A 26,183-nucleotide genomic window follows, 5' to 3' on the forward strand; every position below is an offset into this window, starting at 1 on the left:
AAAATGTGATATAACTTTATTTCTTTAATATGCATACACAATATTCACACATGCACACACACACAACACACACACACACAACACACACACATATGCTACAAGCAGTTACAGGCAATTTGGTACTGCGGAACTTTACAAAAAATATCACTCCCCCTATACCAAACAACCAACCTCACTCGCACGTACATAGCAAACACTTTGTACGAATTCTAGCTTCACTGCCATTGTGTGCGGTACTTGATGGCTGCAAAGAGCAGAGTGGGGGGGGGGGGGGGGGGGGGAAGAAAGGGGTGCAGGAAACGTGAAGGAACGTAATACACTGGCTTGTGTAATATCCTTCGGATCTTCCCATGTTGCAAGCAAGCACAGGCGCACACACACGCACGCACACACAACTTTTAACCAATTGCACTTTGGAGCACAATGCAATGCTAACGATTGCAGACACTGTGATTGTGCCAACAACGCCATCACTTAAGTGCGTCCTCAAATGTGGCACATTCACAGAACCCTTCTTGAAGCATCTCCCTTTAGACATACAAGCACTGCAAAACCTACACAAGGGCAAGCCACCGAGCTCCTGCTGAATAGAAAAAAGTCGAAAATGCATCCGCTCTTTCAGACTAGTGCCATGATGCATGTGCCACAGAGCGCGAGGCATTAAGGCATCTTTTGCAGCACTGCGATCACAGCACTATGTTCATGCCGCTGACCAATATTGGTGCCTTGCATCACATCAGCATACCAATATAAACACTCCTATCAAGCAGGCACTAAAGAAGGAAAACTAAACCAGCTAATGGTCACTATCAACAAGGCCAATGGCAACCATTAACCTCACAGAGAAGGTTTAAAGTTGTCCTCCTCCTTCCAAAAAAGTATTGGAAGGAGGAGGAGGAAGAGGAGAGTGCACCCTTGGAATGAACTCATTTCAGCAATGAATCCAATGACACAATATAAACAAACCACTGCAACTAGTGGTATGGCACCAGAGATGAACAAAATAATGCAGCCTGTGGCCACTACACTTTGGGCAAATTTGGTACTGGTTACATTATCAACGAGCCCAAAATGCCCCGCTGCTCTGTATCTAAAAAACTAAATCAAAAGAACTTTAGGGATGTAATGTACAAACTATGGCCAATGAGCTTGACATCTAATGGTGGGTGAGGAAAAAAAAGAACACGGTGATGCCATGAACTGCGTCCCAGATCTGATATCAGCCTGGAAATTTCCTACACAACTTTTAGAAGAGAAGCAGCAATCGAAAAAGAAAGGCTGTAGGATATTTATTTTTACTCTTCAGGTATATGTATAAAAATGTGGGGAGTGGTGTGTGTATTGTGTTTTTTCAAGGCAATTCGACAAATGGGCAAAAGTCTGACGCAATGCACCGACAATGTGATCCACTTTGAGAGAGCGAGCTGCTTAGGAAAGCGGTGCACTGTCTCCAACAAGGGGAGCAAGAATGTGCAACAAATTTACGAAAGAGACAGCAGTGCTGCCAAGGAACATTCACATGCTTGAGGAGGGAAAGACTGCCATACCGGTAACGGGGCAACAACACGCAACAGTATATGGATGATCACAGCACCAACGCAGGCTCCTGGGGTTCCCTTTCATGCCTTCTGCATCTCATTTTCTCATTTTTTTTTTTTTTTACAAAACTAGAGAATGCGCCACAAGGAACCACGCTGCTTGCTCATCTTAGGTTTGCCCCAGCCTGCTGTGGCTGGCAATCAAGAGCCTCTGACACGGACTCCTGACAGCAATGTTGCACAAACCAAGGCACAGCAAATTTCGTAGGAAGTTACTTCCTTTCACAGCAAGAAGATGCTTCGTCAAGTCATGCAAAAGTTTATGGCTGCTAGAAGAAGAAAAAAAAAAAGCAAGAAGCTTATTTACACACTGTTACAGTGTAGTGTGTACAAAAATAAGCAAAATGCGACAGCAAACCAAAGCAGCCAAGATGTCAACATAAGCAACGGTCCTACTCTGCCATTCAGTCATCTCTTTCAGGGGTCTGCAATGTGCATTCGCACTCGGGCCTAATTTTCTTTTTTTTTTTTTTTTGTTGGTTCGTCCATGGTGAGATCGTGTGGTTGTCATGTAGAAGACAACAGGTCCGGATTTGGCAGCTCCATTGCAGTTCGTGAAGTGGAGGGTGACGGCAACGTCAGTCCATGGGGTGTTCAGGACAGGAGCGGTTCACTTCAAACCAGGCATCAATGCACCTGAAAAGGAACAAGTACTGCTGTGAAGTAGGAGGCTAGATATATCCCAGTAAAGAAAAACAAAAAACAAGCAACCTCATTCTGAACTTCATTCTTGCCTGAACTAGTAGTACTGTTCACAATTGCCTTTTTGAGATGTCTAGTCTGTGAAATGTCACTGTGCCATAAGTGACAACAGCCCAACCACAAGGCTATGTTTTTAAGAAAAAAAAAAAAAAATGAAGAGGCATTCAAGAACTTTTGAGATACTGTCAAATTATATTCATGCATGCCATAAGATCCTACATACTACAATTTTAAACAATTTTTTTCCTTCACACACATTAAACAGACACTAAAAAGACACTAATTTCTTGGCACTCTTTGGCCATACCCCCTGGCCCTTGCGCCACTAAGCACTATACATCATCAACATTAAAAAGAAATATTTAGTTGAGCTGTATTAGCAAATACCAATTCTGCAACAGCAAAACAGTGACATGGTAACGGGAGAGGATGCTTTGTCAGCCAGGATAGATGCAAAAACAAAGGATTGAGACTCTGTTCCAAAGTTTCCTTACCAGCTCGCCGTGACATCATGAATTCTGACACCAACTAGGGTCTAGTGACTCTAGTCAATTGTTTATCAGTAAAGAGCGACTACATTGCATTCTCAAGGAATGAAAGATTAAACGTAACAAGTTCAGAGATCTTTTCCTAGGCTATATTCTCCAGTAATAATCAATCCTTCACCGCCAAATGTATGACAATAGTTTTGAAAGAATGCATTATAAGTTCAAACTCATTTAGCATTGCAATTTAGTACTCCTTTAAGTACAATATTCATCTTGCGAGAAAAAAAGATGGCTTATCTTGTGAACATATTCACAGTAACAGTTTGTAGAAGCGGAAGCTTCTACAACTTTTTAATTTCCCCACTGTTGCTTGGGAGGTTTATGACATTCTTTTCAACCATTATCCTCAAGCAGGTGGATGTCACACCATATACAACATTCTTGGTCACCTCTCCTCTCTTAGCATGGGCACCAGCTGTAATAACCAGATGAGCAATCACTGAGGAGCTTTGCACAACAGAAGCCCTGCACAACGTTTTATAGAAGTGGAGAAATGCATTTGAAGCTAAAATAGGCTACTTCAGAAATATTTTGACGCAAAAAAGTACTTTAATGCATTCAGAAGAAGCGGTGTTATTGGCAATCAAACACGCCCTCCATGGTCCTACCGCTCCTTCTTCAATGCCTTGCACTGCAAGGGCTACAGCGGAGCGGGGCATGCCCACAACACTTCGCGGAGCCTATTGAAAGTCACCATGGCGCGCAGTTCAAATTTGATTTTGGATGTTAACGTAGACACCACTACTTTGTCATGCCAAACGCGGTTGTCCTCAGCGAGCCACAGTTCGCTCAGCCAGTGGACTTGTTGTGGCACCCCGCAGTGGCTGTGGTATCTACACTACGTAGCAGACCACAGCTACATGTAACTGTAGTGTGTATGCACAGCGTTTGCTTCGTGCATGATACGGCTCGAGTGCATGCTCGCGCTCATATGCTTCAGTCTGAGCGTGCTATGTGATGCGGACTGGCTTTGTCCTTCATCAGCTTGACCGATAGATAGCAGCCACATCCAACTTGTGCATTTTGAACACTATCAATAGTCCGCCAAGGCGTCTAACCAGGAGTGGCCAGGAGTGAACACGCGCTGGCAAGCGTCCGTGTGGTTCAAGGCTAGTCGAGCGTTTAAACTTAGTCAAAATTAGCAAGACCCCACGGCTACGACACCAATAAGCAGGTTGGCCAAGGATTAATTCCTACACAGAAGGCAGCGACCAAGCGTGAGAAGATGGTCGGCTTATTCCCGACGTACGTAATTATTATCGAAATTTGAAAGCAGATTTTCGTTTACTTCAGCCTGTTTATTAAACTTTGTCAATAAATATACACAGTAGCAGTAGGAAGAAGCGCACTGATCTAAACATCCTTCTGGATTGATGTCAGCTATTGGCCAATAGCAGCCGCGCAAGGGAATCTGCTATATTACAAAATAAAGCGTCGAGAAAAGAGTGAGGAGCAAGCTTCTGTCGAAAAATGAGTGTTTGAGAAGAAGGTGACTTCGCACTCCACGTGGTGCGCACGACTGCAAAACTTGGCCGAGATGATCACAGCAGCGTATGCTATCCGCGGACTATGCTTTTCACCAAGTTCAAGGGGTGGTTTAGGACCCCTTTAAAGCATCTAGCTCAATCTCAATGCAGTATATTTACATACTTTGATATTCGAAACCCCCAAAATTTCTGGGCTTTAACATATGCATTATACTCATGCCATGGAAATGGCATAAAGGCCCAACCACAAGCTAGAAATGTTCAACGGATTTTCGGCGTCGGCGCCAACCGGCGTCGCACGGCGGAAGTGGCAGTAGAAGCAAGAGGCAAACAATTTATGGCCTCCGTGACGGCGCGACGCGCTATGCGAGCAAGCTCGGAGGCCATTTACAATGCGAGCTTCCAGCCTTGCTGTCCGCGAGTGCCTCGTCCGCGTCCTAAGCAGCCGATTGCTTGCACGTGCTCCGGCCACTTTCAAATGATGCAGCTTTGTACGGTATCATAGATAATGATGTACTCTTTCCAGACAGGGACATGCAAGGAATGCCAAAGTGCACACTTATTGATCCTTTTTGCGGCGATTCCGTAGGCGCTGCCATGTTTGATCACGTGGTGACGCGTCCATTGCTTGCCTCAACTGAATTGTATGAAAGTGTAAGATGCCGGCGCGGCTTAGAAAACCTCTGTTTTCGGAGATATCATAGACGGTGACTAGGTGGACGACACGAAGCTTTGATCACAGCTTCAGAGAACATGCAAAAGAATTTTGCATGTTCTTTTGAATTTTGTAGAGCATTTGTCAGTGATGGCATGGCTATTCCTAATTTCATGAGTCTTGCGTAGCTTCAAAAAAATGGCAGATACAGCTTAGAACACACATCACATTTCTAACAGATATGCTTGTTGGGTAAAAACAGCCTAATATCCAGAAAATGTATCAAGCTGTCCACTGGAACCTGATGGTTAGCTCAAACAAATTTAAGTGCCCCTAGAACATTTTCGGAGTGTAATCACTGCTCAGCACCTGCAGTGAGCAGAAAGACATAGCATTTTGTAGCAAATGTTTAAAGATTTGGTGGCATGTATTTGTATTAAAAAAAAATATGCAACCTTAACATACATGTTCTAATCTATGTACTGCAAACTTAAGTGAAGCGGTTAATTAAATTCTGTACAACAAATGACGATGCATATAATTGTGTATACTTTCAGACAATGCAGCGTGCAACTGCATGCAATGTTTATGTTTATCTGCCACAAAGGTCATAAGTTTAATACTGTGGGGATGCGCGACTCTCACGCGTCCCCTGATGTTTTCCCTGCATGGCTCCCGTAATCCGGCTTCGCCGCGTAGCTTTACGGCGGCACAGTTGCAGCGTATTACGAGAGATGGCGCTAGTGTTGCGCTGCTAATGCCACCTGACGGCGGGGGGTTAGGCGGGCGCAAAAGGGAGAACGCGGTTCCTCTTTGGCTTGGGATCGGCGACCAATACGCACGAACGCTTCGCGCGTGCGCCGGCCCGCTTCGCGGGACCGTCTCGCGAGGCTAACAGCAGGACACCGGTATGGACGATCACGGATCGTTCGAACGCGCCACCGTTCGCGTGACCGTACACATGAACGACTAGGCGATGGTGTCACAGCATGGGGCGAACATATTCGCTCGCTATCGGGTCGCGGTGAGTCGGTCTTCCTTGATTTGTGGCGCGCCCATGTGAATGTTCTATTGGTAGTAATTCGGCTAGCGCGTATTAGTGTGTGAAAGGTGCAATAAATGCCCTGTTGATTGTTTGCACTACTGTGTTGTCGTTCCTTTGTCCCAAGAGCACATGTGAGACCCCACAATACATAATTTTTATGTTTATGCACTACACAGCTCACAAGCCATGCCGAAATGAAAACACCAAATCAAGCGAATGCACAGTGTGAGATGACTACGCAAACAATGTCTTAAGGACAAAGACAAAGTATGACGCTTGTTGAGGGAGGAATGGTGATGGCAGGTGTATGCACAGAGAAGTACGACAGATGTCTCACTACATTTAAGGACTCTCTACTTCTTCTGTCACAATGGCACATATCCATTCTGGAGGATTAGCCAAGAGCGGGCACACACACAGTGGCACATAACCAATCGATAAGTCAAAGAAAACCAAGTAAATCAAAGAGACCTTTGAATACAATTCGCCCAGGGGCGTAGCCAGCAGCAGGGCTCATGGGGCTTCAGCCCCCTCCCCCCCCCCCCCTCGTGCCGTCATGCACCGCTGACCAAAACAACCACCGGCGCCGGAAATCATTCTCGATTTTGTCTACAATGTCTTTTTCATGCTTGAAAAGACATTTTGGTGTAAACATTGCGTACTCGGGCTGGATTTCGAGGCAACGCCCATGCACCTGGAGTCACATAACGCAAGGAGCCCCGTCCGAGCACAAAGTCTCAATGGCGTTTAGATGACGAGCGGGCTCATTTCAGCATCTCTCAGCGGCGGCGGAATTCACGGAGTGCATTGATTTCAATTCCAAAACTTTATGGGTATAAAGTTCTTATAAACTTTTGATGCAAAAGGTGCATTAACTTTTCTAAAGTCGTACATAGGACCATAAAACGAGACAAGCTAAATCAACACACTGTGTATCAGCCAAGTTGACAAAGCACGCAGCGAGGTCCCATGAGACGAAGGGTTGTGGCGATTCATTTGTGCCGTCATGTCACAGAGAAGAATATCAACATTTTTTCCACCTGCACTAAAGCGTCCATGTCCACACACTAAAGCCAGCAAATGTAACAACGTTGTTATTTATTTTCTCTACTTTGACTTCTATTCGCGAGGACACATTGAGCCTCTTCAATTTCCTTGTTCTCGCTACCCGTGGGCTGCCAGAGCCAGCCAGAGCGCATGCATTCTTCTCGTGTTGCCGCGACCACTGGGCGGCGCACTGGTGCGCTTGTTTTTCTCTGGCCGAGTGGATTTTGGTCTGGCAGCATTTTGGACGCTTTCTGGCTAACAGACGAGAAAAAGAAACAATGGTCGCTCGCCACCATCACTGTGGGGACTCGATGGACTTAAAGGGACACTAAAGGCAAATATTAAGTCAACGTGGAATGTTAAAATACGATCACAGAAACCTCGAAATTGTTGTTTCGTGCCAAGAAAAGACTTTTTTTTTTATGAGAAAATTTCTTCTCAAGCGTCCGCATACCTTTAGCGCCATTCAAATCGCCCGCCTTCCCGTGCGAGGAGTGGTGATGTCATGGTGTCACAGTGACATTGTGCCGCCGGTGAGAAAGCGCCGCCTGCAGATGACGCTACGGCCTTTTTGCGGAAAACGCAGACTCGCGGCCAGAAACAGCCAAGAAGAGCCGACGGCAGTGCGAAAGCGGAAGGAAAAGTGTGCGCTGCATTGTAAACATGATGACCGTCAACGCTAGTCACAATGGACCTTGTTGACGACACTGATGACACATTGGCTCGCACTACCGGCATCGTTACGTACTACGACGGGGGCCTCGACACCAGCTCTTCCGAGCGTGAAAGCAGCGAGGACTCCATCAATGCGACGTTGGGCGATGAAGATGATCGCCGTCTAGACGTGCTGTCGTGCGGACCGTTCGGGCACCCCGCGACATCACATGGACGTGGCATTCTGTGCTGCTTGCAAATTCAAGTGCGAGTTTAGCGAGCCAGTAACACCATCACAGCACTACGTGATATTGGAACTACTGAAACTCGAAAGCGCGCGGCGCAGAGTCGAGCGAAAACGAAACCTTTACACCACCCATGTCATTATCAAGAGTAACGCCAAAAAGTTTTTTCTAAGAATCTAATAGAAGTAGAAAAGTAGCATTTTCTTCCGTCTTATAATCCAACGAAATTATCTTTTTAATCTGAGTGGTTTAGTACTAGTGACAATTTTTTTGAGGAGTGCCTTCGTCATCGGGTAAGTACCTGAATGTCCCTGGGAAGTCTCTTACCGTGTCCTGCATTTACCTCAATTTCTCGATTACTAAAGCTCTGTTCGCGATTATATTGATGCCTTAGACGTTCTAGAGCATTGATCTATCACTTTAGCTTGACTTTTTATTTGCCTTCAGTGTCCCTTTAACGCGTTCCCTTGAGGGCATCACCTTTACTTCGATGTTATCCTTTAGACAGCGAAGCAGCAAAAATCAATGCAAGTAAAAAGCTCTGTTCCTTCAGATCCATAAATGAGTAATTATGAAAACGTATGACTGTTCATTAGCTTCTAAAGCTGCAGAAATTTTTGCTGTATATTGTAACAGTTAGCATCATGATCATGTGAATACGAAAATTACGAGGACATCAAACCAATTTTGACCGACCTTGCTCATTGAAAGCCCGGCCCACACGGCGTTTACCAACAAACATACTCGGATATTTGGTAGTTTAGCTTGCCACATCATCTGTGGCTTTCGTTTGTCCTTTTCTTTCCTTTTTAGCTACCTGCTCTTACTTATTTTTTGAAACAAAGCAATATCCTTCTTTAATTTTGGCTGCAGAGTAATTGTTGTCACTGTGCAGGCAGTTAAAATACACATTTTCGCATTGATTTCTGCATTCTTACTCAATTATTTTACCCATATGATGCTGTCGCGACTGCAGCATGGCCCAAGTACTTATCACGGTTTCTGCGATCACAGTTTTGTTCTTGCCTTGATCATATGCCTTTCTATGTGTAAAGTTTACTATCTGTGATTGCGCAACATGTTTATTTGCCTTGTTTGATGTATTATACACAGTGACTTCTTCTTCACTGCATGTATATTCATGTATACACAAAACCTTCTTGCGAGGTTTTGTATATACATGCAGTGAACATTGTTTCGAGTGACACTTTTTTACCCTTTATCATGTTGTATCTTCCCATTTCTAATGAATATTTTGCAGAACTCCTGCTTTTTATATGTGCTCACTGTTAACCTTCTTGCGAGGTTTTGTATATACATGCAGTGAACATTGTTTCGAGTGACACTTTTTTACCCTTTATCATGTTGTATCTTCCCATTTCTAATGAATATTTTGCAGAACTCCTGCTTTTTATATGTGCTCACTGTTGCGACTATATTTTCGGTGCAATTACAATACACGACCGGTGACAGCTGCTCCTGCGCAATACATTGCAACGAAGGACAGCGTCATTGAGATTTTTCCTGTCGTCCACGAGAAATTGTAGAAGTGGGTCTATTAAGGCTATACACATGCAAAATATGGGCAGCAAAAGCACATTTCTGTCCAAAATATGAGCTAAAACTTGCCGGCTCTTAGCCCCGCCCTCCAACGCCAACTGCCACATTGCCATGCCATGTTTGATGTAATGTGCTGCATGGAACTGCGCCATCGTCTGCTACAAAATCAGCCACCGCACCAGGTGAGGTCAAAGCATAGCTGCCATTTGTTGCCGTATTTGCTCCAGATATTGCGTGCCATGTCTTTGACACCGCCAGCTTCGTGTGAAGAAGCAAACTACCAATCTTTGAGCAGCAGAAGCAGCGAGGGCGCCATGTACGCTGCACATTTTGACTTCAACCCCACCGCCACTAGCTCAAGTGACGAAACATAGCCTCCAAAATTTGCACGTGCCGGCTGGCAAGCACAAATCTTGGAGGCCATGGACGAAGACAGCGTAGTTAACATGGTCAACATAGATGGCAATACTGGTGCTGCACGAAATGCTGCTGATGCCTGTTGATTAATACAGCCATAGGTGTTCTGTGTTACAGCTTCATATTCATATTTCATACTTCATATTTCATGTTTGCAGCGCTGCCCAGCCAGCCGTTCACGAGAGATGAAGTCCGACGCTACTTTGCACAATGCATATTGTTATGCAGGTAGATTGTGTGCTGGCATGCATGTAAACAAATGCCCATGCACATGTGTCCGCAGCGCAAGGATTTTGCGCGATGTGCACTTTGGCTAAACCTTCACTTGAACCTGCTTTTTGCACCCGATATTGGTAAAAAAAAATCAGGGCCTGACGTTTCGCCTGGGCACCGCCCGTCGGATGGGTCGATGCGCGAACACGGTCAGCATCGCGCCTGGCCGCAGCCTCAGCTTTTTCACGTGTATTCCAAACTCGGCGAGCAGGCGCAAATCGTCGTTGTAGTTGTCTGGCATGAAGTGTTCTGAGAACAAAACAAAAGCGTCAGATAAGCGCCAGTCCTTCCTGCCCACATTCATCTCCTAAGCCTTATGCTTGACGGGCTCCTTGGGGAACCTGAAGAATGATACGGAGCACTCCTTGCTCCTTTCGCTATGGCACCCCACAGCGCTACATAGGCACCGTGGTGGCATTGTTTCAGCCGCAGCAAGTTGAACAATTCCAACGGCAAGCTGAACAAAGCAGAAGTTTCCCGCATGCACGCACAGCTGAAACACGAATTCTTCACCGGAATATACATGCCCGTTCGACAAGCATGCGGCTTGTTACGTCACGGCTTGTGAGCGCACCAATGTTGCTTGACTGTTGTGCCGTTGGAGTGTAATATAAAAAATTCAATTACAAATTACGTGCTGGCTGAAATGTGCTAAAATTTTGCCAACGTGTTCTTGAACGCACAAGGATAACCTCACAAAATACAGATTATGATCGAAAATTGGGTATCATGCCCCCTTTAAATCATGTTACCCCTTTAAAAGCCACACAGTGACAGACAAGCAAAAATCTAAAGTCACAAACAAGGTCACCTTTTGTGGTATATGCAGAGGCAAGGTAGTCTAGCAATAGTGTCTCCCCGAGTCAGCTCCTCCAGGCAGATGACACACTCGCCTTTGTCTTCGGTGAGCACATCATCTGAGAGCAACGAAATGAGGCTGCATCAATGCAATGGTTCGCAGAGTTCAAAGTTGAAGATCAGCTTGGGTGCATTACAGAAGCTCAGCAAACAGCATGAATGAGGTCTCAAAGTATAAAACAAAGCATTAGATCAGGTAGTGGAAGTAATCTTGAATGTGAACTCGAGAGCCTATGAAAGTAAACAAGTGCCCTCATCAATGGTTAAAGCTTCCAGCACTTCGTAAAGTCGAATCCAGATGTATTGAATGTGAAGGGGATCACAAAAAAGTTCAATATGTAGGCAATTCACTATACAAAATAAAAATTGTATAGAGAAATTTCCAAGGGGATCTTACAGCTGTTCCATATACACAATAATTTGTTATATGTGGGTTAAATATATCCGGGTTCGACTGTATGCCCTCTTCAGACCCTGTGTCCACCCCTGTGGACAGTAGCTTTAATCATTCTAGAAGCTTAACCAGGAATGATAAGGTAAAATAATCTGGTGTAACAAAAAACTAAAAGCAGTGAACACTATACGTCAAAGCCTACAATAATTTTGTTGCAACTAGTTTTCAAGAAAACCGATACTTTGTGCGAGACGTACTGCTGCATCGTCACCGACAACAAAAAAAATTGTGTTCACTTCAAATGCCACCAGATGATACGGCTGTGGTGAAAGACGACAGCTACGATGACGACAGCTATGACAGCTACGACGACGATGGCAGCTGCATATGCGACACGACGCGACCAATAAGAGAGCACGAGGGTTGGTGGCAGAAGAAAAGGAAGAAGACACGAGCGAACGGGCAGCTGCGGCCACGAGGGCCGATCGAACGAGGGCCGAGCAAGCTTCGTGGAAGCAGTCCCGAGAGGGCTACCCGGGTGTATCGCTGGGCAGCCTCGTGACGGGTCGCAAGCCACCGAACAGAGATCCTGCCCGTGTCCCGTGCCTGGCCGGTTCCTGAGATCTGGCAGTTCCTGTGCTCTCGGGAGCCTGGTGCGTTCGCAGTTCCGGCGTCAGAATCCTGAGCCACCAACCAAGCGGCTGTCGCCGCGTCACCGCCACTGCCTACCCAAGCCGCCTCCGATGCATTCAGCGTGTCAAGGAAGGTTACGACCACACGTGAGCGACTGCTGGGGGGCCGTATACCGCGACGCTCGGACTTTGCGCGATAGTGGGCTAGGGACTGAAATTTTATATTATGCCGCGTAGGGCTTCATATGCTAGCAGATAATATGTGTTAGAAAATCTTACTTGTGTCTGTGTAAAATAATAGTGTGAATTATATGTCTGTCTGTGCAACCCGTCACAATATCGCCTTCGAGTCTTTCTTCACCGCACTGCACGTCAACAAACGTGACGATCTACGTTATTCCTTTACAACGGCAATCCTATATGCTATATCTACATGTTTAGGAAAACAAAGGACACTTTTATCTAAACGAGGTGGAGAAATGGACAATCTATCTACATTTATGAGGGTACTGATGCGAGCAAGCACCCATGCAATCAGATCAAGCAAGTACTTTTTCAGAATCTGATTTCAGAAGCTGATTTTACAGCTTGATGGCAACTGCGCAATGCTATTGTGAATATAGTACCGTATTTTCCAGTGTATAAGTCGCATTTTTTTTCCAAAATTTTTTGTCGGTGCGTCTTATAGAACGGTGCGACCTATATACGTTTTTAGTTTTTTTTTTGGACAAAACTGCCGTCAAAATCAGATTGGATGCTATGGCCACGCGAAGCACACTGGGTTGACCTCCTCTGGCATCTGGTGCCGTGCGAAAACGGAGCAGCAACGCAAGCGGTAGCAGGCCGACTGCGAGTCGACCAACCCCGCACCTGCCGATCACTTTCAAGATACGGCGTGCGCCACTGCGCAAACTACGCAGTTGCTACCAGAGTACAAAGCACCACACCTCCTTCCAGCGCTACCTTCCTGCTTTCCTACCTTGTGCGTGATTTGGCTCACCGTCACACGCTTTCACTCGCACATACAGTATACGGCGTGCGGGGACAATGTTATCGCCCTTGGACTTTATACAGAACATTGCAGCGACCACGACGGCAGAAATGCGGCCTGAAGGGCCCATATCATTGTTATTGCAATTATATAGGAATGGCACCCATACGCTTGCGCGTGACCTGCGTTCTTGAAGTGAAACGTGACAGTAATTTTTTTTAATTGCTTACCGAATGAACAGGTGCGTCTTATACACCGGTGCGACATATTTTTTTTTAGAAACTGCCGTTTCGAGGGGGGGTGCGACTTTTACAAAGGTGCGACTTATAGACTGGAAAATACGGTACATGTGTCAGAGCTTGCCGTTCAGCAAATTGACTTGAAGCACGGCGCCTGCTGTGCCAGGTGTACTACAGACGGGTCCTTCAAACCCTTTTTGCCGTACCTAACGGAGTACGACAAACACTCTCTATGCCTAGACATAGAAAGTCTTTCTATGGAATGCTCTCTGACAAGAATTTTGTCATTGCACTGTGGTAAAAGAGCTACACATGGTTAAAGATCACCCTCCTCTCAAGAAGTGATATTTCCCCACAAGTTTTATTCCATTCGACCATGGCTATGTCCCGCCGTCTTAGGAAGAATGGCATGCAAGGGTGCGAGTGCTGTCTACTTCCGGTTGGTTTAAATCAAGTGTATTCCTGTGTCTCTTTCGATGCAGTTTTTCTTGTTACTGCAGTGGTGGCCTCAAAATGAAGTCTATGTGCAGTCGCTGCAGTTTACTCCCTCCATACACTTGTAGTGCAAGACAGGTGCAGTACAGTGCTTGTTCCAATCATGTGTCTACTGCTGAAGAAGACATTGTTGCAGCTATTTTCATGTGAGAACCCCTCCGCGTCCCTTCTATTGGCTGCCCTCGCTACTGTACTATTGTTAACTTTTGCCACATTCTTTCTCACCCTTCACCTTTCTTCATGAAAAACATACCTTTTCAGGGAAAAAAAAAGAAACAGAAAACTATTGTACTCCTTCCCTCACATGTACAGGCAACAGCTGTGGCACACAATCTGCATTCTCAGGCAGAAGTGTGCCCTTAGTTTGAACAAATGTCTACATTTATTGCACTTGCACATTTATTTTTGCAGCTACACAATTTACTACGCGTACACACACTATTAAAAATAAGATTAATGTAACATGCTTCAACTATTCCAAATGACGTCACGTCGGAAGCCAATAAGATTGCCCGGCCGACTGACATCACTCGCCCATTCTACATAGAATGGGCATAGGCAGCCCAATATGGGGGGAGCGGTGCTACTGTGACCTGCAGCGATGCACAGCACTTAAATCTGTTTCTTGATGGTCACAAGAACGTACCCTAGAGATACACTACATTTGTACACAACCATCAAAATTGTTTCAGGGTCCCTTTAATTCATTGTTATTCAGAAGACATACCTGTCTAAACCTCGTTACATGGGTACCCCGTGCCGCTTCACCACATGTGTGCACAATGCTTACTGCATATTTTCTTAATTTATTTAGTTGTTTCCCAGAGCTCATGAATGGGAAAATTGATGGTGGAATACATTTCTCAGAGCTGCTCACAACATTCATCTTTGTCAACTTGACTTGTCTTAACATTTTTGTGCACCTTAAGTGCTAATCAGTGACAATATGGATAAGGAAGAAAGCGGCAAACTATTAGCAATTGTCATGTGCTACATACTATATGGATATATATTGTTTAGAGCACTTGTGCACACAGACTACTTTCGGGCAACACTTTCACAGCTCTATTTTATATCAACAAAACTGTGTGTGACCGATATACTATAGAAGACACTGGCATATAAATGATAGACAACCAAAGCACATTTGAACAGAGTTTGGAATGGCAAAGTAATGGCCTAAACTGATTCGCTTTGGTGTACGTACTGTCTTACACACTTCAAGGTAGGTTGACAGCGCAAGGCCAGCAGAGGGGACAGAAGAGAGAAAAGAGCGCCTAACTTCCAACAGTTAATTTTCTTTCCAGAAAGCATCGCTATTTATACAGTCATACAATAGCACACCAACCATGCGCAGAATGCCACGACAAAACCACATAGAATTCAACACGGTGATAGCCCGAGGTATCTGATCTCCTTGTCAGTCAGAGCGACGAAGGGGGTACTGACGCAACCATACCTCAAACGAAGAATTTCTCCCGCTTTGATTATCTCCCGTGTAACACGGTCTCTGTGTTTCGGGACGATGCTAGATTTTGTGAATCTTGGCCTGCATCCACATGCGCAGCAGTGGGCAGAAAGCCATCCCTGTTTTGCGTGGTCTACATTGTACTTGTGTTTCTTCAGCCTTTCATTTATGCAGTGGCCCGTCTGTCCGATATAATATTTCCCGCACGACAGGGGAATCCGGTAAACGACGTCTGCACAATCTATAGGTTTCTTTTGGTGTGCGATACGGCACTCTCGTTTGGACCTGGATGCTGGGACGCTCATTTTGCATAGTTTACCTAGTTTTTCCGTGGCAGAGAACACAACTTTGGCGTTTACACGCTCAGCGACCTTTTTCAGATTATGCGCGATTCTATGCATGTACGGAATTACTGCAATTTTTTGCCTATCACGAATTGGTCCATCGGGATTTACATTTGCCTTTTACATATGCCTTTTAGGCTTATCATTTCAGGAAATGGTAAAAAAACTGTGTCGTTCTTGCAGAAAAGCCTAATTGTTTAAAAGTGGATGATCTGTTTCTTGTAAAAAACTCTGATGCAGTACAGCAATTTGTCAGCTCACGATGCAATGAAAGCATGTTTGCCTTTTCAACTGATGTTAAGGACCTTTATTATTCTATACCACATGACTCACTACTTCACTGCATTGATGAATGCATTAATGAATTTGGCCCTTTTAAGTTCCAGACTCAGTCTGGCATCAGTGTCAGCGGCTTTATAGAATTACTTTGCTTTTATCTTCAGTCGACGTACATCTGTTGGGATGGTAAAGCTCACCTTCAAAAAGAAGGCATTTGCATTGGATCATGCATCGCTCCCATCATCAGTGATTTGTTTTTAGCAAAACTTGACAGATCTGTTTCGGATGCATTCATTAACACTAACGTCTTAGCTGCTTTTAGATATGTTGACGACTTCTTAATTTTTCTTAACACTGATGCCAGCTTGTATAAGTCTGATGCTTCTTTAATTCTGAACATAGTGAGCAAATGGTTTAGACCACTTGAACTAACCCATGAATTTTTCGAGAATGGTGCATTAAGGTTTCTTGATGTCAAGCTATTTTTGCACAAAGGGCGTTCCTGCTGGATGTACTACCCACGTGGTAACAAGCCTCTTCTTCCTTTAACTCCGCGCATTCAAAACTTATAAAATGTGGGACTGTTAGTTCATGTTTTAATAATTCCCTTAAGAAAATCCTGCGAACACAAAATGGCCGACAGTTTTCGTGAGCAATCTGAGAGGTTAACTTGGGCAGGCTACCCAATCCTTGTGCACGTCTCTGTTGCTGAAGGCCTGCTGCGCAGGTCCTTGTCAAAGGTAAATGTAAATCCCGATGGACCAACTCGTGATAGGCAAAAAATTGCAGTAATTCCGTACATGCATAGAATCGCGCATAATCTGAAAAAGGTCGCTGAGCGTGTAAACGTCAAAGTTGTGTTCTCTGCCCCGGAAAAACTAGGTAACCTATGCAAAATGACTGTCCCAGCATCCAGGCCCAAACGAGAATGCCGTATCGCACACCAAAAGAAACCTATAGATTGTGCAGACGTCGTTTACCGGATTCCCCTGTCGTGCGGGAAATATTATATCGGACAGAAGGGCCGCTGCATAAATGAAAGGCTGAAGGAACACAAGTACAATGTAGACCGCGCAAAACAGGGATGGCTTTCTGCCCACTGCTGCGCATGTGGATGCAGGCCAAGATTCACAAAATGTAGCATCGTCACGAAACACAGAGACCGTGTTACACGGGAGATAATCGAAGCGGGAGAAATTCTTAGTTTGAGGGATGGTTGCGTCAGTACCCCCTCTCTCGCTCTCACTGACAAGGAGATCAGATACCTCGGGCTATCACCATGTTGAATTCTGTGTGGTTTTGTCGTGGCGTTCTGCACATGGTTTGTGTGCTATTGTATAACTGTATAAATAGCGACGCTTTCTGGAAAGAAAATAAACTGTTGGAAGTTCAGCGCTCTGTTCTCTCTTCTGTCCCCTCTGCTGGCCTTGCGATGTCAACCTACCTTGAAGCATATTTTACCAACAAGCCCAATCTTACACCCTTCTTGTCTTACACACCATACATATGCTCTTTTTATTTGCAATGCGTAAAAACATTATCTGCTGTGCAGTTCACTGTCCTTGACCCTTTAAGTGATGTGTCCGAGTTTAGTCATTTGGTTGCTGATGCACAGCCCTAGGCAGTGGTCACCCCCATGCTCCTAAAAGATGTTGACGTGGGGGTTGTATTTTCATATGGCTAGTTTCAGCAAACCTCGGTCTATTGAATGACAGGACATCTTACACAATGCATTATCGCGAGAGCACTTATTATTACAGCCTTCTGCTGCCCATTCTCTAAGCAAACATTCTTGATACCCAAGCAAAGTCAGAATGGGCAGTGACCCGGATGTGCCAGACATATTTTGTCATGTTGGCTTACAGTGTCTTAACCAAATGGTTTAATAAGATAAACTAAAAGTTCATTTTATTTTAATTTTATTTATTCCATACTGTGGATTTGAGGTCTAAGCAAAGTGGGCAATACAAAGAAAAATGACATGGTAATACACAACAGCAATGTAGGCACAATAATACTATCTTGCAATATGCCATGTACTTCCATTAAACAATTCCACTCAATGAACCATTGATGGTGACCACTCTTCAAGGTGATCAAGTCAAATGAAAGTTTGATTTGATCCGCACAACATGAGCAATGTTCTACCAATTGAGCTATGGCGATGGCTGCCCTCTGTCTCCTTTTTAGGGCATTTATGTACATGTATTTATATCCTAGCCCTGGGAGTATTAGCCAGCAGCACTAATACCCATGGTGATAGACATGGAAGACCCATTAAACTGTAGGTGTCGTACAGTACATGATCTCAGAAGCAGGCAACTGGCCAATAGACCTTATGCAAAAGTGTCACCATCTGTCACTGTTACAGCACATCTAGCTTGCGGACACCACATTAGAGGATTGTGCTGGTTGCAGAAACACAAGGAGCCCCTTGCGGTAGTCACATTTGAGTTATTTTTGTGAGTACAGGAGGTAGATTTTGGGCACGGTGATGTATGAACCCTGGAGGCATTACATACGCAAGATGAGAAAAAGCTACTAGTAAAGTACCTAGAGGAAACGATAAAGTGAATACTGCATTCATGGGCAATTGGTGAGCATACAACTCCTCCAAGAACTTATCGACACATGAAGCAATAAAAAAGCACAATCTTCCACTGAGAAATTATATTCCACTGAAACTAACAGTGAAATCACATGCGTAAAACCAATAGTCTAGCACTGCATCTGACACCCTCTTGAATTATAAGTGACACTGAAGAGCTTACAAGATGCCTTCCTTGCTCACTTCAAGTATAGCATTCTTCCATAAATTTACCTTGCAATGTAAAACACTGAGCTTGATTTATATGTCGAGCTAACATGCAGGACCCATTTCCCTGGGCACCCTCGGACGGCTCCCCTTGATGATGGCAGATTTGCATAAGGTCAATAAACCCTTACATGCGGCCAGAGTTGAGGACATCGCTGTGCAATGAGCAAAAAGGTAAGGGCCTTTTGGTTTCCCTTATTCTCACTCACAGAGAGAGAGTGGGAGGGACCGAGCAAGAGGAAGAGAGAGAGAGGTTATAAAAATGCAAGTTCTGGCTTTACCATTGTAGCTGATTCTTGGCTTCGTCAAGCACATGACAAGGTGACACTCTACATCATCAGGCAGCACAAACTTTGAACAGACAGGGCACTTGATACCTGCACACAAGAAAAAGAGAGTGGCTGATAGTTGAACAGTAGTTATGCAACAACTACAAGTCGGTGTGAATGATGCCACAAGTATTACATATTGCATATGCAGGCCCTTCAATATCAAACACATCAGATAACTGTTGAATGCAACAAACCCTGAAAAAGAAACTTTAAATCAAGCTTACATAATAAAGTCTTCGTAAAAATGCTATTCCTGTGAATGTTTACTTTTTGAAAAGCTTACTCTAACAGAGGAATGAAACAGCACAAAGACAATCTGGAGTAACTTTAGGAGCCAATATATCTTAAGGGCAGTTTGGGGCATGTAACATTTCCTTACAGAGTATCTGTGGCAGATTAATTTTCCTTTTTTGATCAGTGTAGCTGCAAAAAAACTTTAAAATACAAACATTTCAGGACTACTTACAAGCATTTTTGACATTACCATTCAGAAACATTGGTTAAATAGATACATTGGCTCTGCTTTTAAGTCAGAAAGGCTTTTTATAAGTACCTTAGTGGCATAACTTCAACTAATTAAATTGAATTATTATCAAACTGGCATTAGCAGTTAAGCAGAGGCCAGTATTACAGCTGCACAAGATGGAAATTGGACAATAACTAGTTCAGCTGCTAGGTTGTCATGAGCTGGTGCCAGCAGCCGAGCTGCTGCACTGGCTCTGGGGCCATGCAGGGTTACACTAAAGCACATGCTTACAGAACCACGTGCACCACACAGTGCAATGTGTCTTCTTTCAGCATTGAAACAGCAGCAATGGCAGGCACCATTAAATGTGTCTTATTCATTTATTAACTTACACTCCAGGGCACACATCGTAATTGAAGAACTGAGGCTGCTCAGTGTTCAAGCTATGTTCATTCCAAGTCAACAAAAATAAATGTAAACATGCCATGGCAACTCAAAACAGCAAAGACAAGCAAGCCACTTTTGCAAAGAGAGAGAGAGAGAGCAAGAGAGGAAAGGCATTAACCAGGGGCAAGTTTTCGGTTTGCTACCCTGTGCTGGGATGGGGGTTATAGGGGTTGGAAAGAGGGCAAAGAGAGAGCGGGGGAAAAAAAAAATCGAAGAAAAAAATACAGGAATAGGTAACCGAAAAGGTGTTCCAATCACAGGCGTTCACACAGGCCGGTCGCACTTTTGGAATAATAAATACACATTTTCTTCTTCTGTTGTAAAGAGTACAACAAAAAGGATCACAACTGCTCACTAGCACTCAAGTACACCAGCAGATGTCATGGAGCTATGGGCACATTTGTGTAGTACATCTATTTTAAATATAACATTTTGATGTTGAAATATAAGCACCAAGTACCCCCCCCCTACCAAGCTTCCATTTCACAATTTCAAGGTGTACGAAAATTTTTCAGCACAAACAGGGAACACAAGTGAAAACAGGGCCAGCACAGCTATTCCTTTTGCCCCCTCGTCCTGTTTGCACTGAAAAACCTTCCTAATGAACCAATTAATTTACACCAAGATTATTCTACAAAATAAGTGTTAGGGTTAGTAGTTGAAAGTCATTGTAATGTGGCTACTTTAATAAACTTGTTTATTGGCGATTATAGCACAATGCCAGGCGCTTGTCACAGCCACGAACTTTGACGCGAATGAATTATTGTCTCTAATTTCTAATTATTAATGTTTCGTGACAGTAAAGTTCATTTTTGCTGAAGCTTGGAAACAAGTGCCGACAACGCACGTGTCCGCAGTACGACGTGCATCGCTGTGTTTTGAAGTCGTGATAAGATAAGCGCCGGTGATAACGTATCAAGTATAGCATCGTAGCTCGACCCGCGCTGTGACAATTCAAGTACTATATCTGCCTAAAGGTGGTTGAGCGCCACCCCCTAGTCTACATCTGTGTCTACCAGTCTCTATCGCATGTCGACAATGCCAGACGCATCCGATACGCCAGATACGTAAAATTTGTAAAAGCATCGATACGCACCAGGCTTGTAAGAAGTTGCCATGATACCAATCGCAGACTAGCCTCCTACAGTAGCAAATATTCAGACAAAAATGCTGAATCCGAGGATGACAGCAAACAGTGATATAGACGCACTTGATTTTGCTGTGTCACACTGTCAGAGCTATTCAGACGCACTATGGGTAGCAGATCTGGTCCAATCTGGTTATTTGCGCGTGCTAGCTAGCGCGTGTTCGCGCGTGCTAGCTAGCGCGTGCTTGCACGTCCTAGACCGGCATCGGCCTTTCAGAAACAGCGAGGTGATCCACAGGCGTCTCACCGACAACTTGCACGAGTGCATCTAATATTTGAAGGAGTGCGTAGGGGCATGTTTCTGGAAAAGTCCTGAATTATGACAATTCTTTTTTTTTTTCCCTGCAAAAGTGAACTGCTGGCAATGCGCACTACCATCACGGACCCGCTCCACGCGCAGAAGCGGGTGACCAAGTGAACTTTGACAAAACAAATATATATACATTAGCGTTATTTTCCCCCCGAAGTATTTTTTGCTTCTTTTAAAGGACTGTCCAACTAGCTGGTCATTTTCGCGACTGTTTTTGTTAAAAAAAGAAAAAAAAAAAAAAAAAAAAGAAAGAAAGAAAGACATCGCCGGCGACTGCACTGCCCTGCGCTGGCCAGATGCTGAAACTGAAACTTGTTTACCAACGCAAATACACGGGAAGCAACGGGTAGAAAAAGTAAATGCTGGTCTGCGACTGACTTTATGCTTATTTTCTGGCCAATGGGTAAAAATTTGGAAGACGTTTAAGCTTCGCTTTTAAGAGTGGAACGCCATAGCATTCAAAGATCCCTGAATGCTTGTCAGGCTTCCCGGCAACTGCAGCTTTTTTTCTCCACGTTCGCCTCTGCGCGCCGCTGCAGTTTTACGCTACCGTAAAGCCCCTCAACCTTCCAAATGTAACGTTATCAAAACAGAAGTGCTAACCATGTTCGCACAGATTCTGTCGGCATCGCAATCAAAGAAATATGACTGTCTTCGTGAGTAACAAGTACGCTTGGCAAGAAGTGCTGTTTGGCATGGTTTTCCGACTTTGTGTGCCCCTTTGTCAAGTAAGTAAGATGCTGTCCAGAGTCTCTGGACCTTTTTAATGATTGTATGTTTTTTTTTTAGCGCATCCTCTCCTGACCAATAGACGATATGCAAAATCTACAAGTGTGCTTCTCCACACATATAATCTCACCTAACATAGCGGACCTCAGGCTAGAATCGTAAATAAGGCCTTTGGTGGGGTAAGGTCACGGGTCTGGACGCAGTGTATTTGATGGTACTTCTACTGGTTGAAGTTATTTTGTAATATTATGCCTGGCTGGGATGGAATGCAACAGCTAAAAAGACCAGTCAACCGGGGTTGATTTAGCAGAAGCCTAATCTATGTATTAAGTGTATTAAAGTAGTACAGTGCAGTGGAAATAACTTATAAATGACATAAAGCCCGAGTACAATGGCTACATCGATGTCATCTATTAATCTTATTGTATTGATACAAATTCCTTTAACTGCCTTTTCTGCAGCAAGCGCGAGACCAAGTCGATATCTTTATGCAAAATAAAATCAGAAAAAGATTTAGAAGTGCAACAACAAAAGCAGTTAAAATGACATTCACCAGTTTGCATTCAACAGAGGTTCTATAAAGTGTGCCACACATTAGAATTTTCCACATTATTTCACTGTGAAAAGTACGACTGCTTTAAACTAAGCTTCTTGTGACACACTCATTAGAACTTCCAAGTGGCACTTGCTTTTTCCTGTTTAGGCTACATACAATTTGAGACCTAGCATCCGACAAACAAGCTTGGCTGTTGAAATAAGTGCCCACAGAAAGCACTTCCTGATTTTTTTCTCATTGCGCGAGTCTTTCTCCCATAATTATTAATTCATGTTTAGCTCTTTTGAGCCAACATTAACATTCTTAGGATTTGCATAAATTTCGAACAGCACAAATGATATCTAAACACCAACTAAAGCGAAAAAAGAAAAATCGTCCAGAAAGGTAAGAACATGCTTTGTACAAATGGCAGCCTAGAGGGTGGCAGAAATGAGTATAAGAGGTCTGTAAATGCAAAACCATGAATTGGAAAGAACAACTTGCATGTATTAATACCGGTGTCACACGTACACTTCTGATCGCGATCGGGGCAGATCAAATCAAATCAAATCAAAACCAGATCTGGATCGGATTTCTTGATTGCGACCGACAAAGGTCACTGCTACATGGGCTATCGATCCAGATCGAGTTATTGTCGTCTGCTGATCGTCGGCAACTCTCAGAACTGCATAATGCCTTGGCTACAAATTAAAATTGGCAAAATATGGTCAAAATTTGGATTTTTTTTTCAATTTTACAGCATACTATTGCTGATAAAAAAAATGTTATTAAACATTTTTAGTTAATCTGCCGTCATTTTTATTTTATACTACTCTAGAGGGCCTGCGATCGCGATCAAGGGGTCTGATCGCGATCGCAAATGACCGTGTAGCAACACCCGATCCGGATCAAGCTCAATCCGAATCAGCCCCGATTGCGATCAGAAGTGTACGTGTGACACCGGTATTAGGCACCAGGTATTTTGTATGCTTTTTATTGCACACTCCTTTGAACCCAACTGCCTCCAACAAACCAAGTAAACCAAATTGTTAAACTAGCATAAGCCGTAACTGCAGCCACTTACAAGATTCATAGGTGCTCTAACAGGCAGCAAATAGCTGACATTATGCAAAGTTAGAAACGTTTATCCTGTTGCACATAGCAGTGGCCACATGACAACTGGGGTCTTGTTTTTGCTTCCACTCCTAAAAAAGAGTTCTTTTTAAAGGAGCAGCAAGGGGAGGCTGGTTGGCGCTTTTGGAACCTTCCAAATATGGCACGTTCTGTGGGGGCAAGCACCTGAACACACACAGGGAACCTGAAGGCTGTTAACAAATGTCTCCCTCCTACACTCACTAGCTGTCACATCTATTTGACCAATCACTTTCCAATGTTTACCTCCTACCTATCTCCCTGATTACTACTACTACTACTAATAATAAAACTGTATAATAGCAAGCATGCTAAGAGGTGAAATCTAGGGTTTGATGAAAACTCGTATGGCTGGGGATGACCATGGCACATAATAACGGACACCAACCACAGAAATAAAATGGTGTCCATTATTCTGTGCCATGCTAAGACATGGTGCTGCAAAACACAGTGATAAGCAGCTACGAGACTTGCAAGGCCATGTAGGGTAGTGAACAGATAACTGACTAGTTTTGCACCAAGCTGTGTCAACGCCCGTATGTACAAGCAAAAACACCTGGTGCACTATTCTTAAAATGCAATAAATGTAATAGAAAAAATAAAATGCTGTGAAGGTGTCTCATGGCTAATTACTTGACAATAAGTCTACTGAGTGATTTTATGTATTAAAGTATCACACTGTAAATAAAATATAATGCCCCATGCTCTTGCAATAACACTAGAAAACCTTGAATTGTATTGGTACACATAGTTCCCATCATGTGCAGTAAACAAGGTTACATTCGATGTTAATGTTTTTTTTTTTCTTATAGAAGTATGCAACAATGATTTTGACACTGATAAGATGCAACTGACACTGATAAAATGCACTAATAAGCCACTAACGACATCTTGGATAAGTTGATTTAATAGCAAAAAGTAAAGGCCAGTCAGGCCGTTGTCTGCAACGGCTGGTTGGCCATTTACTTTCCTGCAAGATGCTGCACGAATGGGTTAACAGCTTTAACACAGATATACTACTGAGTGCAACTGTCGAGCTCAATGAAATGCATAGATGTGTGCGAGTTCCACAAATCCTGGTGAAAAATGTACTTTCCGGGCTGGCTACCCAGCTGCAGTACTCCCTGTACCGTTAGCTACAGCGAGTTAAACCAGACAAGCTCAATGTTGCGTCTTTATTCCAGCAACGCAAAACGCCAGCACGCCTGTTCGGGTGTTTTTCTCTTTCCCGTCATGTTAGCATGAGCTGCAAATCGGGTAGATGCCACCGCGCCGCGGATAAGCACGTCTACGCAGTAGCTGCCCCGAGACGAGGCAGGGGAAGACCTGTCAACGCGAAACAGCTGTCATCGGTAGCTCGAGCGGGTGCCTTTGATGGCACGAGAAATCAAAGAAGAGCGATGCGCGCTATGGAAACATCGCTGCATTGCCAATACTGTGTGTTGGGATGCTGACGCAAGTGCTTTCCCGATGCGTCCTCTCAAGGCCAGACGCCGCGTCGCATACTGATAGTAAACAAATAAACAACAGCTCGCATAAACTCGGATCGAAAACGAAAGCGTTTCGGTTTCCTTGAACGACACGGGGCGTGTGATAAAAGAGAAGAAATCACTAGCCGTTGAAGGAGACCAGCTGCACGGGCAGCGAGTGCGCTGCGAAGACACGGCCGAACGGCGTGCTGTCTGGAGTACTCGATCCGGACTCTGGCGGCGACTCGGGTGTTCCGAAGCCGCTCTGCGACGCCGGAATGCTCAGGGGCTGGCCCGGGTGCAGGTTCAGCACGCTCGACAGGCTGCGCGCCCGAAGCCTGGCATCCGTGCTGCTTGAGGAGTGGTGGGCGCCTGCGAGCAGGGAAGACAGTCCTCCGCCTGCCGCGGCTGTTGCCGCCGTCGCTCCTGTAGTGTCACCGGAGCCCGGCGAGACGCGCGGGTTAGACGTAGTCGTGCTCTGTTTGCCGCCCATTCTGTGGGCGAGATCGTCTATCGCACCAGACCGCTGTTGACGCGCACTAGTACAGGGAGGCGACGAACAGCGCTGGGTTCTACGTGCATGGTACAGCAAACACGCGCAGAGGGTAGGGGTGCTTCTCGACTGCGCAAATGAAACGGCAGTGAGGTGGCAGGTGAAGCATCGGAAACTGCGACTTTCTCTGATCCATTTTTCTCCACCAAAAGGGGCTGTTCGAACGAAAAACTACGACATCGCTCCCTCAGCTAGCTGCTGCCATTTTAGCCAGCCGGAAGAACACTGATCCTATTGGTCAACAAGACAGTCAGCTGATCGCTTCTGTGCTTTGAAAACCTGGAACGTAAAGTGACT

At 44.5% G+C, this 26,183-nt stretch overlaps 1 protein-coding gene across 1 annotated transcript; it reads right to left on the bottom strand.

Annotated features, from left to right (window-relative positions):
* LOC119433464 (E3 ubiquitin-protein ligase ZNRF2) lies at positions 1 to 26,122 on the bottom strand. The gene is made up of 4 exons (XM_037700689.2): positions 25,481 to 26,122; positions 19,028 to 19,123; positions 11,043 to 11,148; positions 1 to 2,234 (listed from the first exon to the last, which is right to left on the bottom strand). The coding sequence occupies exons 1-4, from the start codon at positions 25,824 to 25,826 to the stop codon at positions 2,177 to 2,179; spliced, it is 606 nt and encodes a 201-aa protein (XP_037556617.1). The 5' UTR covers positions 25,827 to 26,122; the 3' UTR covers positions 1 to 2,176.
* Positions 26,123 to 26,183: the final 61 nt, after the last annotated feature.

This window comes from Dermacentor silvarum, chromosome 1 (genome assembly GCF_013339745.2).
Source record: "Dermacentor silvarum isolate Dsil-2018 chromosome 1, BIME_Dsil_1.4, whole genome shotgun sequence".
In the NCBI taxonomy this organism is placed as follows: Eukaryota; Metazoa; Arthropoda; class Arachnida; order Ixodida; family Ixodidae; genus Dermacentor; species Dermacentor silvarum.

Excerpts from the sequence above, each read along its gene's own strand:
- LOC119433464 (XM_037700689.2), bottom strand. The coding sequence starts at position 25,826 with ATGGGCGGCAAACAGAGCACGACTACGTCTAACCCGCGCGTCTCGCCG. Across the intron at positions 11,149-19,027 it reads GCCAAGAATCAGCTACAATG|ATGATGTGCTCACCGAAGAC; the intron begins GTAAAGCCAGAA and ends CGTTGCTCTCAG. Across the intron at positions 2,235-11,042 it reads CTCTGCATATACCACAAAAG|GTGCATTGATGCCTGGTTTG; the intron begins GTGACCTTGTTT and ends GTTCCTTTTCAG.